Source organism: Grammomys surdaster, unplaced genomic scaffold (assembly GCF_004785775.1).
Source record: "Grammomys surdaster isolate TR1022 unplaced genomic scaffold, NIH_TR_1.0 239, whole genome shotgun sequence".
Taxonomy (NCBI): Eukaryota; Metazoa; Chordata; class Mammalia; order Rodentia; family Muridae; genus Grammomys; species Grammomys surdaster.
The window spans coordinates 8,257,810-8,273,720 of record NW_021604684.1 but is presented as its reverse complement, the minus strand read 5'-3'; the positions used below and the strand labels follow the sequence as shown (position 1 = coordinate 8,273,720).

General features: G+C 45.9%; 1 protein-coding gene across 1 annotated transcript in view; it reads left to right on the top strand.

Moving 5' to 3' along the window:
* Apcdd1 (APC down-regulated 1) overlaps positions 1 to 11,497 on the top strand; it is a 28,164-nt gene extending 16,667 nt beyond the window's left edge. Inside the window, exons 4-5 of the mRNA XM_028774192.1 lie at positions 8,949 to 9,270; positions 10,851 to 11,497. Coding sequence (XP_028630025.1) covers positions 8,949 to 9,270; positions 10,851 to 11,299 — 771 coding nt within the window. The 3' untranslated portion in view covers positions 11,300 to 11,497. The remainder of the gene's footprint in view (positions 1 to 8,948; positions 9,271 to 10,850) is intronic.
* Positions 11,498 to 15,911: the final 4,414 nt, after the last annotated feature.

Sequence of the window (15,911 nt, the reverse complement as noted above, 5' to 3'; positions counted from 1 at the left end):
TCCTGTCTCCCTGAGCTGGAGAGAGGAGCTCTTCTTCTGGCTGACAGCTCCTGCAGAAATGAAGATTTCTGGCTGGAGAGTGTACAAGCACTGTCTGCGGCCGTAAGACACATCCTCCTGTCTTCCCCTCCCTTCTCTGATTAGGCAGTTGTGGGAGCATTTATCTAGATTCTCAAGAATCAGACTCCTTAAACCCCAGGTCCAAATCCAAGATTCCAGAAGCATCAATGGTGGAAAGAATTTGAGGAAATGAGGTTTATCTAGAACATTCTTCATAAAAGGGATAAGGGGAAGACCAGCATGTGTAAACTGATCTCATTTGTGTGAAACTAATGCTTGCAAACAGGGAGGAACAGAGGGTATGAAGAGGGGAAACCTAGCAATGGATTTCTAGGAAGGGTGGGGGTGACAAGACTGAGATTTCCTTTAGGTACCTTCTATAATCTGTACCCTGGTTTTACAGAACCTAATAACCATTGCCAGGGAAAATTGAAATTCAAGAAAAGAAAAAACATCCCAGCTCGGCATCATAAGGAATAGTGAGACCATAGATAAAGCTAGTAGCCACTGGGACAAAGGCTCAGGCTCCCTTGACTCAGCAAGACCTATGCTGTGGGACCACTGTGGCTGCCCAGCCAGGATGGTTTCAAGACTATAAGACCACTGGGTTTAGCAGCTAAAAGGACCCATTCTTTTCTTGTTGTCTTTTGCCTTGTACCTCTTGGCGTTGGTGCATAGTGATGCCCCTCAGGAAGTTTTTAGATCCTTCCCCAAGACAGCTAGGAGAAAGTGAATGGACTTGGCCAGTATCCTTCTAGACACTGGAATGGTAAAGCCCAGTGGCTTGTGCCCATGGGACATTCCAGCAGCAGGTTGTTTGGGCTGGTTGTGGCTGTCTAGCCCAGGACAGGAAGCAACTGGGAGAGAGTTTCTTCAAAGAGTACACACGCCAGTGCAGGGGTCCTGGAATCTCTAGCTTTGAACTTGTTGCCTCCCCTAATTGCTGGTCCATGGAGACCTGGCTGAAACTTAGTTTAACGCTAAATTGAGTTTGAAACCACTAGTCTTAGCCCCTGTGGAAACAGGATACCATATAAAAATAGAAACTTCAAGGCAGTCTGTTTTTCTAGGCTTTATGCAGCTTGGCTCTAAGGCTCTGAGTCCTTTGGCAAATAAGAGCTGTTTGCAGACTCAGGTGTATGGGGATTTCTTTCAGGAGGAAATTGGCTACTCTTCCTTAAGAAAAATCAAGGTGGCCTAAAATAACCCCTAAGAAGATGCTCCAAGTGGGAGTTTAACCCCAGCACAGTACCGTCCTCTGCCTTGATCCATGAGAACCATATAGTTGGAATGTACACCCAGTTCATTCACGCAGTGATAGACTCACATGGTTATCAAAAGCAAATAATGGCCAGGAGTCTTGGAAATGGCAAGAGTTTTAAGCTGATGGAATTGCTCTTTCTCCAAAATCCTCTACAGATTTCATCCACAGGGTTGTAAAGCAAAAGGATTGTCGAAAAGTAACCCCTGGGCATTGTGTGTCTTAAATATTCTGGCCTAGCAAACTTGCTCCTGCAGCTGCCTGCAGGTGGGAGGGAGGACAACATGAGGCCTTCACAGCACCTGACCCTAACAGAGAGGGGTCAGAGCTCTGACACACTCTCCAGTTCTACAGAAACTCCCAGGCTGGGAACCAGCATCAGTTTGTAATTCAGAGTCTTGTTTGAGAATGGTGGCTTTCATTGTCTACAAGGCATTGGTTCCAAAACCCCACAGATATCAAACAACAGCTCAAGTCCTATGATGGTGTAATGTGTGCATGGAAGCTCTATATACCTCTATATACATATATATCTCTAGTGCACTTACAGTGTCTAAGAGAGCCAGAGTCTATATAAATGCCTGTTACACTGTATCCTCCAGGATACAGCAAGCAGAAACACTTACAGGTTTAGTACAGATACAGTGTTTCTCCCTTGGTATTTTGGTCTGAATTTAGATGAATAGATTCATCTAAATCTATTCATGGGGAGAGCTGACCCTGCGTGAAAAGGACAGTGATCTGTGGAACTTCCTGGCATTAGTGACATCAGAGGGACTGGAACAGGTGGCCGTGGGCAGTAGACTTTTTCAGCCCATTGCTGCTGCAGGCCAGATTTGTTATTAGTTCCTTGAGCATATGCTATGGGACTCTTGAGTAATGGGACAGGACACTAACTCAAGGAAAGGACAGGGTGCTTTTATGGAAGGTCCCTGTGTGCTTTCTCATCTGCCAGAGTGGGAAAAGGATAGGACACGGCAGAGATGATTGGAGATGGATGGATGGTGGTGGTGCACAGCTGAAGGTTTGGGGTGGGGTGTGGCCTGAGAGTTTTCAGGCCATTCTTAAGTAAATTTTCCTAAAGAAAATTCTTCCCATTACTGGGCTGAGGTGTTCACTAGACAGCAGATGCCGCTTGGTGTATATAGGGACAGGGCGCTGGCAGTTGGGATTTCTTGCTTGGTTGTAAGCATCACACCATGGCTGTGCTACAGCACCGTTGCCACGCCCTGATTGCTGATATAGATCTTGTTATTTCTTGACTCCTCCAGAGGATTCTGGCAGACAAACAGGCATGCAGGGTTGCTTTATTTAAGGAGTTAGCAGGCTAGGAAAGATTTGTTGTCAAGGACAATGCAAGCGGTAAACATTTCATCCCTTAAAAGGCAAAAACACTGAGAGGCCAGAGTGAAACCCCCAAGAAGCAGGAAATTGGCCATTTAAAAAGTATGTCTCAGCAGCTAGGGAGAGAGGAGAGGAGCAGGCAGGAAACTTCCTCTGTGAACCAGTGAAGTCATCCTGGCCCCTTTAAGGGATCAAAATGAACCAGAGGTCATAGGTTACCTGAATCCAATTCTAAATGTATTCATTATATTTATTTGTTTACTTTGTGTGTATATGCACATACAGAGCTTTGCAGCAAGTGTCCTGATCTACTGAGCCATCTTCTTGACTCTGAATCTGTCTCCAGAAAGCACTGAAAGATACTCCTCCCCTAGACAGCAGCTCTCCTGATGGATAAATATGACTTTCATTATTCAGCTCCTTAAATATCCTGTGGTACTTTCTCCCTATCTGTTTGTCCATCAGGACCCTCATCAGGCTCGGCAGTGTTCTGCCAGAGGACCTAGGGAATGCTGAGGGGGAGCTCTCTGCTCTTGGCCTGAAAGGACTAATGTGGAAGCCAGATTGTCTGGAACAGAAATGTCACCCAGCACACAGCAGATTGCCATTGTAAGAACATTCACCATAGGCTTGTGGCTACCCTGGGTTTCTGTATGAGAATCATGAATACTTTTTTATCCAATGCAGCAAAGCCTTAGGAAAGGAAGTTTTCCATCTTCTCCCATTTCTCTCCTTGAACAAAACTTTTAGCCAAGAATTGCTGCTTTGAAGGCCTATGTTTTGCCCAGGCTGCTACTCGAATTGATCTTTCACAAGATCTTCTCAAGTAATTTCTTCCATTCTGGGAAGCCCATGGAAACAAGTGGGCACTGTCAGCAGATGCTGTTGACCAACCCTCCCGAAATAAATGTTGGCAGGAAACAGGAGAAGTCTGAAGAGCCCCCATCAGTCATCAGCCTTAGAGCCCTTTTCCATGGGGCTGCAGTCCTTGTTGAGGGTACATTTGCTGTTTGCAGAACCTCAAGCCTGAGAGCTGAATAAGTTGGAGGTAGCACTCCATAAGCCCTAGGATTGAATTAGAAGCCCAAGACTGCTTTAAGTTTGTGAGGTCATCTGGCCCAAGTTTCTCTTTCTTTCTCTCTCTCTCTCTCTCTCTCTCTCTCTCTCTCTCTCTCTCTCTCTCTCTCTCTCTCTCTCTCTCTCCACCTTGGTTACCCAGGCTGGAAAATATGCCAACATTCTCATTAAACTTAAGACATAGATAGATGTACTTGAACACCTTAGAATCCCATATCCTTATGCACAGGCTGCAGTTCTTGATCCTGCTGCCCAGGAGCAATGTGTGGAAAAGCAAACCCAGATCCCTGCCCGCAATGCTGTGTACTTGGGAACTGCAGGGTGGATCTCCATTTTTAACACGAGTTCTTCTTTTCAGAGAACACTTATATGGGGCTTATTTCTAGCTCTAACCCTCTTGAATTAAGTCTTCCTTCAACCTCTGGTGCTATGCATGGAACCCAGAGTCATTTACATGCCAAATGAGCACTCTCCATAGCACCCCAAGTCCCTAGATTAGAGTTTTATAGTGGGTGTAAAGAACAGCAGCAAAGATAGGTATACTGCCCCCCCCCATTTTAATCTTCAAACCCTGTGTATGCAGAAGCCCTGACTTTAAATAGGTAGTCCTTTCTAACATGGAGGGAAATGAAGGGGTGTAGAGCCAAGTTGACAAGCCTAGGAAAGTGCATTTCTCAAGTGGGAATCTTACATCAGAAGGTTTTAATTTTTAGTAAAACTAATTCTATAAAGCCAATGCTATCTGGTGGTGCAAATCCTCTTCCACGTGAACAATCTGCATATGGAGTTCTCCTCTGCCGATCTGCAAAGGCTCTCTCATTAAAGCACCCTAGAGAAGGAGCTGTAGAGCAATACGCCGTGTAGGCTTCATTCTCTGCTACTGTGACGCTATTGCGGGGGTCCCTTTAATTTTTGTTCACACCAAAGAGCATAAGAACTTAAGAAAGCAATTTTAAAACTTAATTCACACACAGAAACTTCTCCTTACACACTCCCATGACTAAAATTGTCACCTTCTTGACTTCATCCACTGAGGCCAAAATCTCTGCCTCTGCTTATGACATCTTTGGTTGCTTAATGGTAACTGGAAAACTGCTTCAAAGGGGATGGGGATGTGGGCAAAACAGACCCTCCTCTGAAGAATTTTACAAGTGACAGATATGCTGTTTATCAAATCGTTATGGAAGGATAAATTTAAACCACAATAGGAAGTTGCCCATTGGGACAGCTGTTACCAAAGGAGGAAAAAGGGGAAAATAAATCTTGGCAAGGAAGAGGGGGATTGGAACTCTTGTAGTTTGCTGATAGAGATGTTAAATTGGTACAACTACTGGGGAACACAGGCTTCTCCCTCGAAAATGCAAACATTGCATTGCCATATGGTATAGCTATTTTACATTTAGGTATATACTCAAAATGATTGAAGAAGAAATGCAAATACATACCCACGCAATCATGTTCGTGGCATCATTCACAACAGTGACAGAGGAGAAGCAGGCTAAATGTCTAGGAGCAGATAAGCAAAATGTATCCCTTCATTGGAATGATTAGGTTTTAAAAAGGAAAGGATGTTCTGATACATACTTTAACATGGGAGAACCTAGAATACATTTGCTAACAACTCTGGCCAGTCACAAAATTGCAGATACTGTATGAGTCTCCTTATAGGAGGTCCTTAGTTATCTCTTATAGTTCCTTAGTCTTGTTATGTTCAAAGACAGAAGGTACAGAGGTGGTTACCAGTGGCATGAGGAGGGAGGAATGGAGAATCATTTCAGTTAGGGAAGATGACAAGGCTCTAGAGATAGACAGTGCGATTGCTACCTAACCATGTGACTATACTTAATGCCACAGAGTGGTACACTTAAAAATTATTAGGGTGATGAGTTCTACAACCTTTTAATAACAATAAAACAAAAATAACCAGAGTCAGAGCTTGGTAGTACTAATGCTTAAGAGCCAGGTTCCTCCTGGCCTCCGCACATGAACCCACATCCCACAGGCCCACTGGTCCAACCGTGCCTGGCCTACCTTTGATTTCTGACCAATGGAAAACCTTTATCTTGAGAGCACAGTTCATCTGTGGGAACCACAGGCCAAAAGAATCCTCTTGGAGCCCAGGACCCCTGCCTGCTGTTCTTAAAGAAATGCTATTCATGAACATCAACCTACCAGTCCTGATGCCATTGTGGTGTAGCCTGGGTGACAGCTGGACCCTCCCCCCACACAACCTTTTCCTGTTGAACTGAACAGTATTGATTTTCAGTGTCGTTCCATCAGCACTAAGCTGTCCCTGAACCAATACTGGTACAGAAGGGGAAAACAAATCTTTTCAGGGATTGAGACTTAACTCCCTAGAAAGGCCAGAAATGAAGGTGGCACAGTGGATGATCCTAAACTATCATCGGATATAGAAAATGTAGTTGTAGATGGTGGGATGGATAAGAAGTGGAGGTAGAGATGGGTGAAAGTAAGTTATTCAGCCTACAGAACCTTGTAAGACCTTCTGGAAATCAGATGCAGTAGGCAGCAAGCATCTTTGCTGTTCAGATTCCAGCAGGAAGGGACCCAGCTCTGGAACACTGGAGATCCTGTGGATCTATATTTCTGATCCCAACTGAACATCAACTTCTGATACCTCATCTGGAATGTGGCAAGCCACCTACAGGAACTTTAGACTGTCACAGTTGTCCAGTGCCTTGGTGGCTTGGTGAAGAGGCTCCATGCTGTTTGTGGTAATAATCTGACATGCTCTGCTCTTTGCAGGAGCCCCAGAGTATACATGTTACAGACACAAGCCTAATTCCCCATCCTAGCCTTTAAATATCAGAACAACCCGTTTAGGGCAAAAGCTTTGGAGTCTTCACCTCCTGGCAGCTTACTGGGAGGACATAGTGTGTCAGAGCTCAGGACTCTGGGTTCACTTTTACTTTGGTGTGAACTTTCCTTCCTACCATGAACCCAAAGGACCATGACCATTGTTTTAGTCTACTCAAGAGGGGACAGTCAGTGGGAACCATCTTGCTCTGCCATTTCTCTCCTGCCTCAGTTATGCAAGCGTGTCCAAGAGTCACCGTGGTGTAAGTGAGGAAGTCAAAATACAGAGAGATGAGTAACTTGTCTGTGGCCACTCCAGCTGTGAGATAGGCAGCAGGACTGCCTCAGGCCTTCAGGATCTGCCCAGAGATATTCTCATCCACTCTGTTTCAGCTCTGCTTTCAGTGGGCTGTTTACTTGTTATCTCCCTGGGTCCTATATCACCCTGTGGTCTGCTGATAACAGGCTAGAGAATGGTTTATATTCTTCCCTTCCCCCAAAGCCCTCTGCAGGAATCCGAGGCCAGCAAATGAACCTGGACCCTGAGAGAGGGAAGTCTTGCCCCTGCCACCCTTTAACACTAAACCCAAAGTATTCTCTCTCATCTGCAAGCCACACATCATGGGCACAAAGGAAGTGCTCTCTACTATAAACTGTAACTAAGCTCATCCAGTGGATGAAGAGGGTCATGTGAGTACAGAGATCTCACTTAAGGGGGGTGTGGAAGAGCCCCTCCCACCCTTACCACAGGCTTCCAGTAAGGCAAACTTGTCACCATTGCCAAATCACATTTATGAAGGCTACCACCCTACCTTGGAGAAGGAGGTGAAGTTTTGACTTCAGGAAAAAATGCTGAGCACAAGTGTGTCCCTCTCTCGGAGGGGTGAAGGTGTGGTTGTAGGTCTGAATACACAGGAGCTGGGAGTCCCAGTGAGCTCTGCCTCCCGATTAGGAGGCAGAGACTAAAGGCTATGATCCAACTCTGCTCACCCCTTGAGCCTCATACAAACTTTGAGGGAGTAAGAGAGTAGAGAAAACCATTGGGTTAAGAGTTGTCCTGTGGGCTGGATGAGGTGGCAATAATCATGCTGCTGTGCCCAGGACCAGTCCTCCTGACTTACAGTCAGGTTTTGGTTGCCAGCTCTGAAGCCTCCGGGCAAGCAGGTTAGTCAGAGCTGACATCTGCCCTATGGGCACCAACTAAAATGCTCCTGGAAATGAGAGGACAGCTTTACTATGGACCTGAAGCTGCATAAAGTTGGGAAAGCAAGCATTCCAAGAGCTAAGGAGCTGTGAACCTTGACCTCTAGACACCCATGGATAGGTGTGCCCATGCCCCAGAGGTCCCCCATTCCCTTCTCTGTGGCTTCTCTACCTCCTGCATTCACTTTCTCAAGGGGACCCTGTGATTCCTGTCATCTGTTGTCACAGCTCTGTGTTTTCCTTTGTATGCTTAGCAGTTTCTCCCTTGAAAAATGTAATTGTGCTAAAATACACCCATAAATCTGTTTCATTATACCCACTTAAGGGCATAATGTCAAACAGCTTTCACTTCTGTTCATATCTAGAAATCTCACCCAGTGAAACTGAAGTTCTGCCTGTTACCTGGGTTCTCTGTCTCTACCTCCCGTCTCATCCCTCAAAGTCGCCTTCCCACCTCCTGTCTCTGGATTTCACCATTAAAGGTCTCTCAAATAAATAGAATCAAACAATGTATGTGCGTGCATGACTGGCGTATTTCATTTAGCTCAGTGTCCTCGAGGTCCATCTGTGTTGTAACTTGTGCAGAACATCCTGCCTTTTAAAGTTAAGTTCTCTGCCATCGCACATGCAGAACATGTGCTTCGCTGTTCATTTGTGGCTGTGCAGTTGGATTGCTTTCCTTTTGGCTACTGTGGGCCAGTGCTCTTGCTTTGGGTTCTTCTGGACATGTATTCAGGAGGGTAATAGCTGGATGGTATAGTAATTCTATGAGGTTTTGAGAAACCATCTCACTCTTGTCCACAAAGGCTGTATCATTTTACATCCCCACCAACAGGACCAAAGGATTGGGATTTCTCCTCAGCCTCACCCACACATGTCCACTGGGTTTGTGATGATCTGAAACCTCAACAGGATTCTAAAGGGCCCATGCCATCTCTGACATTAGGCAGGCTGTCCTGTTAGAGCCATGTGCACTTGTGTGAATATACACACCGTGCTTTACTCCCTGAGCACCAGATCCTGGCTCCATTTCTTTTGGGGTTTCTGATAAATAATGATCACCCAAGTACCCAATCCTAACCGTGGTGAACCTGTCCCCTGCCCCCATTTTCAGGGATACACATGCACACTGAGCTCATGAGAAGACTAAAGTCTCTAAATGTCTTTCTTCATTTCTTTGTTTCAGAACCACAACCATGCGTGCATAGCCTGCCGCATCATTTACCGGTCCGATGAACACCACCCTCCCATCCTGCCCCCCAAGGCTGACCTGACCATTGGCCTCCATGGGGAATGGGTGAGCCAGCGCTGTGAGGTACGCCCCGAGGTCCTCTTCCTCACCCGCCACTTCATCTTCCACGACAACAACAACACCTGGGAAGGACATTACTACCACTACTCAGACCCCGTCTGCAAGCATCCCACGTTTACCATCTATGCTCGAGGCCGCTACAGCCGCGGCGTGCTCTCCTCTAGGGTCATGGGTGGCACAGAGTTTGTGTTCAAAGGTAAGTCTGCTGGTTCACGTCTCACTGCACTGCTTAGCACGTTTCTGCTGGGGCAGAACCTAAGAGAAAGGGTATCTTTGCTGCTTGAGATCTAGGGATGACGTTAGAGCCAGGTCTGCCTTAAAGCATCCTTGAAAATACCATCTGACCTCCTTCCTGCCTAGGGCAGGCTAGTACCAGGCCTCCACACGACAGTCAGGTACAATGGAACCCAAAGCATCACATGAGCCACTGTGCTGTGAGAGTCAGGAATGTTCCTGCAATGAAATCAGCCGCCTGTCGGGTAGCATCAGGCCTGTTTGCTTGCTCAGTACCTTTGCTAAATGAGGAATATGGAGCAGATGTCAGTTACTTCTTGATACTCAGAGCTGTCACTTCTAGTCTGAGCTGAGGCTGCATATGAGAACCTGTCCCAGGCTAGAAGGTGCAAGCATCGTGGGGAAAGTTCACTCTGCACTGCTCCCCCCAGCAAGGAAGCTGGGGTTAGGAGGCACGTGCCCTGACCCCAAGGGAGGGCTTTCTGCTTTAGTTTTAAGTTTGAATGCCTGAAAGGTGGTATCAGTTTGTAATACCAAATAAAGTGGGTAGCTGGGTCCTTGGGTAACCCCTTCTGAGTAGCACCGTAGTCCAATGATTGTGAGATGTCTGTGTTGCCTTAGCGAAGCCCTGAGCCTCCTTTGATGGAGGAATTTAGCTCTTGTACACTGGCCTTGTCTGCTCACTAAAAATCCCACTGCACCCATATACAAAGCTCGTCCTTAGGAGGACCCCAAGGGTCTGTGTGGGCTGGGACTTGTATTTATTTATTCTCATTCTTGTTGTCTGCAGCCTAACTGCATTTAGATCCCTGACGGACGAGCCCATATTAATCTGTGAACTCAGTGATTCAGATATGTGGTTGATGTGAAACTTCTCAGATACTTCAAAATCTTTTCATAAAACTAACATTTGAGTTTTGTTAAATATGTTTTTTTTTAATCCTGGGGAGTAATACCAAATAAAGAGGGTAGCGGGGTCATTGTGTAACCCTAAAGAGCGCTTTTAGCTCTTGAGGAATTCTGGGATAGTTGTATTTCACCCTCACATGTGTGATCATCTCCAAACTGGGCTCAGCATTTAAATCTCACTGTTTTCTGGCCATACCTACAGTATACTGTCATGACTTTACATTCATAGGGAATTGATTTTAGGACTCCCTGAAGATACCAAAACCCAAAGTTGCTTTAGTCCCTTCTGTGAAATGAATACACTTGCACAAACCCTGTGCGTATCTTCTTATACTTGACACCTTTTCTACATTACTTCTGGTACTTAATGTAGTCATCGCAGGGCCGTGTAGTTAAATGGTAGCTGCAGAGTTCATGACACTATGAGCTGATTGCCTATATTTGGTATGACCACCATTCAAATCAGCATATGGAACCTCCCACCCAGGCTGACATTTGTGATCTCTGTGGTCAGCCAGATTGGATTGTGTTTTAAAGTGAAAGCTGTGTTGAAATAGCATCCCTAGCATTTGCCAGAAGTGTCTGCCTCCTAAGTTGTGTCCCTAGAGTCATGGATATCTCTCTTCTCCACAGTGAATCACATGAAGGTCACGCCCATGGATGCGGCCACCGCCTCCCTCCTCAATGTCTTCAGTGGGAATGAGTGTGGGGCTGAGGGCTCCTGGCAGGTGGGTGTCCAACAGGATGTGACGCACACCAATGGCTGCGTGGCTCTGGGCATCAAACTACCTCACACAGAGTATGAGATCTTCAAAATGGAGCAAGACGCCCGGGGCCGCTACCTGCTGTTCAATGGCCAGAGGCCCAGCGATGGCTCCAGCCCAGACAGACCCGAGAAGAGAGCCACATCCTACCAGATGCCCTTGGTCCAGTGTGCCTCTTCCTCACCGAGAGCTGAAGACTTGTTGGAAGACAGTCAAGCCCATCTGTATGGCAGGGCAGCAGGGAGGACAGCTGGGACCCTGCTGCTTCCTGCCCTTGTCAGCCTTTGGACTCTGCCACATTGGCGCGTCTTCAGATAGAAGACATTTTCTAAACCAAGACTCTTCACCATGTATGACTTTTCTTCACACAGAGAAAGAACATTGATTCTTTTGATGCACTTGAATGCCTGAGATCTGCCAATGCCTCTCCTCTCTCCCCTCTTCCAGCCTCTTGAGTCATGAGCAGTGTGTTTGAAGTTTCAGCTTTGAATTTCTTCCAGCCTGATCCGTGGCCTGAAAACGTCATAGCAGTGATTGCACTTTAAGTCTGCAGAGAGCTGGAGCTAGTGTGTTTGCGGGGGGTGGGGGTGGGGGGTGGAGGGGCCAAGGGGCAGCAAGGGTGACAGCTGCCTTCTTCTCTCTGTCCCCAACTCCCATCTGTATTTCTGAACTGAGCTTAAAAGATACAAATGACAAGCTGCAGCTTTCTCTGCCATTACTTCTCTTTATCTCTCTGAATGCCTTCCACACTCCAGGTTTTCTACACTGGAACCCAGTGCAGAGTTGGCATGGGACTGCCATCAAGACCCCATGTATTACGGAGGTGGTGTTGTATACATAAGAGAAGATGTAAGGTTCAGCTAAATCTTTGTTCCAGTCTTAATGCTGATCAACACTTTCAGAAATGCTGAGCAGACGGGTGTCCGTAAAGCTTCAAAGTAACTTAAACTCCATTTACTTGTACCGGTTTTCATTGTTGAGAAGAGACGTGTGCCATATACTTGGTTTGGTGGCTACAGAGTACATCCTGCTGCTTACCCCTCGGAAGAGACTGCTCCAGTTGGAAAATTCAGAGCAGCTCCTGTTCCAGGCAGCCAGAAGCAGCAGTGGAGGGGGGAGATTCATTATGTTAAGTGCCACACGAGTGACAAGGAGATCTGTGGAGTTTTCTCCAAGTGAGCCCCCTGTGTCCTGGCTCACACTGTGGTTATGGTGGGCACATCCACTCTGCCACCTGATACACAGAAATTGAACACCAGTGCTTCAGTAACTTACGAATAAGAAGAGATTGGGGTGGGACTCATCTATAGATGAACCACTCTGCCAGGAGCCATCCCTGTGCTCCATGGAGTCTTTGAGGAGTCACCTTGTTACTAGAATTACTGGCTTCCCTCCGCTTCCTCTCTGTATTTCCTTGGCTCTGCCCCAGCTGTAAGGTCCAGAGCCATCTCATTCAGGGTTAGCTGCTTCATAGTCATTAGAAGGGAGGAGGGGATGGCCGCCTATTCCTTTGTATTACTGCAACTGGTGCTATAAACACCAAGTGCTATTGCTCGCAGAGACCCATGCAGGCAAGTTGGGGAGAGACAGAAACCCTAGATGGAACTGAAAGCACACATGGAGACCAGGACCCAGGAGAAGAGTCAGTCGTGTATTTAAGAATTCACTTTAATTTTATGAAGCAGTAGCATTCAGTGTGGTGTTAAATTATAACGAAGGCATGGAATACCAGAGTGCTTTATATTTAGATTATATTTTAAGTCATGGTGCATACTTGAGGGGGTTTATTAAAAAAATGAAAGTACTAACTTAATGTCTACTAAGTTTAATAAACAAAGAATTTGAAAGTAACCCCACGAAATATGTCTTCTTTGTCGACTCAGTGAATTCTGACACTGTCTTCAAAGTGTGAACCTATATTGACCCTAGGCACACACTTCAGTGATTAACCAGGAGCTGGGTTTATAGCCAGTTGGTTCACTGCAACCCACCTAGACTCATCTATTTCTGCTTTTTAACAATAGGCTGCATATATGCCCACAAATGAATAGATATTAGCACAGTGCAAGCATGATGCGTCTATGTGACGTTTGTGTGATCACTTTCTGATGTAATATAAATCTCTACAGAGAAATAATAACAGCTTATTCACAACAAACCAACACACTAAAGTATGTCACCATCTTTCCTACGTGCATTCATCTCGGCTTGGTTATATCATGCTCACAGCAATAGAATCTCTAGAGTCAGGTCCCTCCTGTGACCCACGGTGATCTTGATGGTATGTGGTTTCTGGTGGCCTTGAAGCCACAATGGAGCTCGAGGTCATCCAGGCTTGAGGGTCAGACATGACAAGTCAATACTGAAATGCTTTCTTTATTGTTTAGATTTCCCTTGTTTTAATTAATATGTATATGGTGAAACAGGTAAGTATAGGCACATCTTATACCTATGCCTACCGAGTACAGGTGTCACACAGTGCAGAGATCCCTGGAGCTGGAGTTTACAGGTGGCTTAGAGCACCTTACAGTGTGCAAAGAACCAAACTCTGGTCCTCTGCAAGAGGAGTACATGATTCTGTCTTCCAGCTCCTGCTTACTTTTTTTTTTCTTTTCTTTTATTGGATATTTTCTTTATTTACATTTCAAATGTTATCCCCTTTTCCGATTTCCCCTCTGGAAACGCCCTATCCCATTCCCCCTCCCCCTGCTTCTATGAGGATGTTCCCCTACCCACCCACTCCGCCTCCCCACCCTGGCATTCCCCTACACTGGGGCATCAAGCCTTCAAAGGACCAAGGGCCTCTCCTCCCACTGATGCCCAACAAGGCCATCCTCGGGTACATATGTGGCTGGAGCCTTGGGTTGCTCCATGTGTACTCTTGGGTTGGTGGTTTAGTCCCTGGGAGCTCTGGGGGGTCTGGTTGGTTGATATTGTTGTTCTTCCTATGGGGTTGCAAACTCTTTTCAACTCCTTCAGTCCTTTCTTTAACTCCTCCATTGGAGACTCTGTGCTCAATCTAATGGTTGGCTGCGAGCATCGGCCTCTATTTGTCAGGCTCCCGGGTTGGCTTTGAATTCATGGTCCTTCTGCCTCCACTCAGTAAATGCTGGGTTGACAGGCCAGTTCTACTGTGTCTGGCTTGGAACAAGATACTTTCTGAGGAAGGTATGCCCGACCCTAGAATATTCCATTTACATAGCAAGTTTGAAATACACCATAGTTCAGTACTCAGCACCTGGCAAGTCTCCCCCTTAGTGGTGTGTAACTCTGCTAGTAAATTCTAGCTCTGAGGGAAGTTATAAATCATGGAAGGTTCTCGCAGAACTCACAGGTCAGCTGCAACAAGGCTTTAGGCCACTGGTGTAACAGAACATGAGGGTGGATGATTGGCAAAGAGCACAGGTTTATTTGGGTTTGTGGTTCTGGAGACTCAGAACACTGAAATTGAGCAGCTGCATCCGGTGAGTGTCTTCTGCAGCTTTCTCAGGGCAGTGAGCCCTAGGTGAACTTGAGGCAAGCTTGAGGGTGGACTTGATTTATACAGCCTATTCTGACAACGAATCCAGTTTCATGAGATTGAGAACTGCTGAGAGTAGCATCGTTCGTACATTATAGCTCCATTGTTGACCTCCAACCCTGCCATTGGCTCCACATTCCAACCCTGCCACAGTGAGGAGTGTAGGACTCCCAATCATGACACAGTCAAAGCATAGCACCAGGCCTCTTTTCTTCCTGAGGAGCTTGCTGGTACGAGTCAGAAAAGTCCCTTGAGTTGACAGTAAAATTAAGACTTCAAACTCTAAAATTCAAATCACCCCCACCTTCCAATCTCAACAGGAAATTGATGGAGTCTCCCCTTCAGACACCACAGAATAAAGGGTCCATTTTCTCAAACACGAGGCAATTCAGCAGTGCCCAACATAAAGAGACACAACCAGGGTTGCTGGCATTCCTGGATGTCATGATGGCCTGCAGAAACAGCCTATGGGTCTTGTGGCTTCTGGTTGAGGAAGAAACTTCAGTAAAAGAACCAATTGGGAGTCTACTATCTCTCTCCACTTATCCTGAATGCATGATTTTCCTGGTAGTCCACATACACCATGCACTGTTTTGCTATGAATAGTGCATCCCATCCCTACGAGATTTGAAGTACATGACACTGAGATTCAGAAACCACGAAGGAAACTAGCCAGACATCAGGTACTATCCCAAAGAAAAATGGAGAGGGAGGTTGGATGGAGACACAGCAGAACCTATGCAGTGCTCCACACAGGTGCTCCCCAGACTTTATGTAGACACCTGAACTTTTATGGGCCCAAACAACTCCCATAAGGCTATGTCTAAAGAAGAACAAATAAAGACAGTTCAGGTAAATGCTCTCCACAGACATCTAGATTCTAGAAAAAATTTATAAGCATTCTTTCTTTACCTATAAAATTACATGTCCTACAAAACAGAGGGTCAGAGTGTTGCTGGCTTGCAAAACAATCACCAGTTAAGAAGGTCGTTCCTTTTTAGTCATTATCCCACTTCCTTGATGGTTCAGCTGAAAGAAATAATATTATCTTATGGGGAAAAAACATATGGGAAGCTGTGGTCTCTACTTCTCTGTCACTGGGATATGATCAGATCGATGTCTTATACTGAGTTAAATTACAAAAAAACTAACAGAAGTGTTGCACCACCAAAGGCATGAACCCAAACACCTTGTCTTAATTACGGTTTCTATTGCTGTTATGAAACAATATAACCAAAAAACAAGTTGGAGAGGAAGGAGTTTATTTGGCTTATACTTTCATATCACTGTTCATCATCAAAGAAAGTCATGACAGGGACTCATGATGGGCAGGAACCTGGAAGCAGGAACTGATTTGAAAGCCATGAAAGGGTGCTGCTTACTATCTTGCTCCTCCGTGTTTGCTCAACC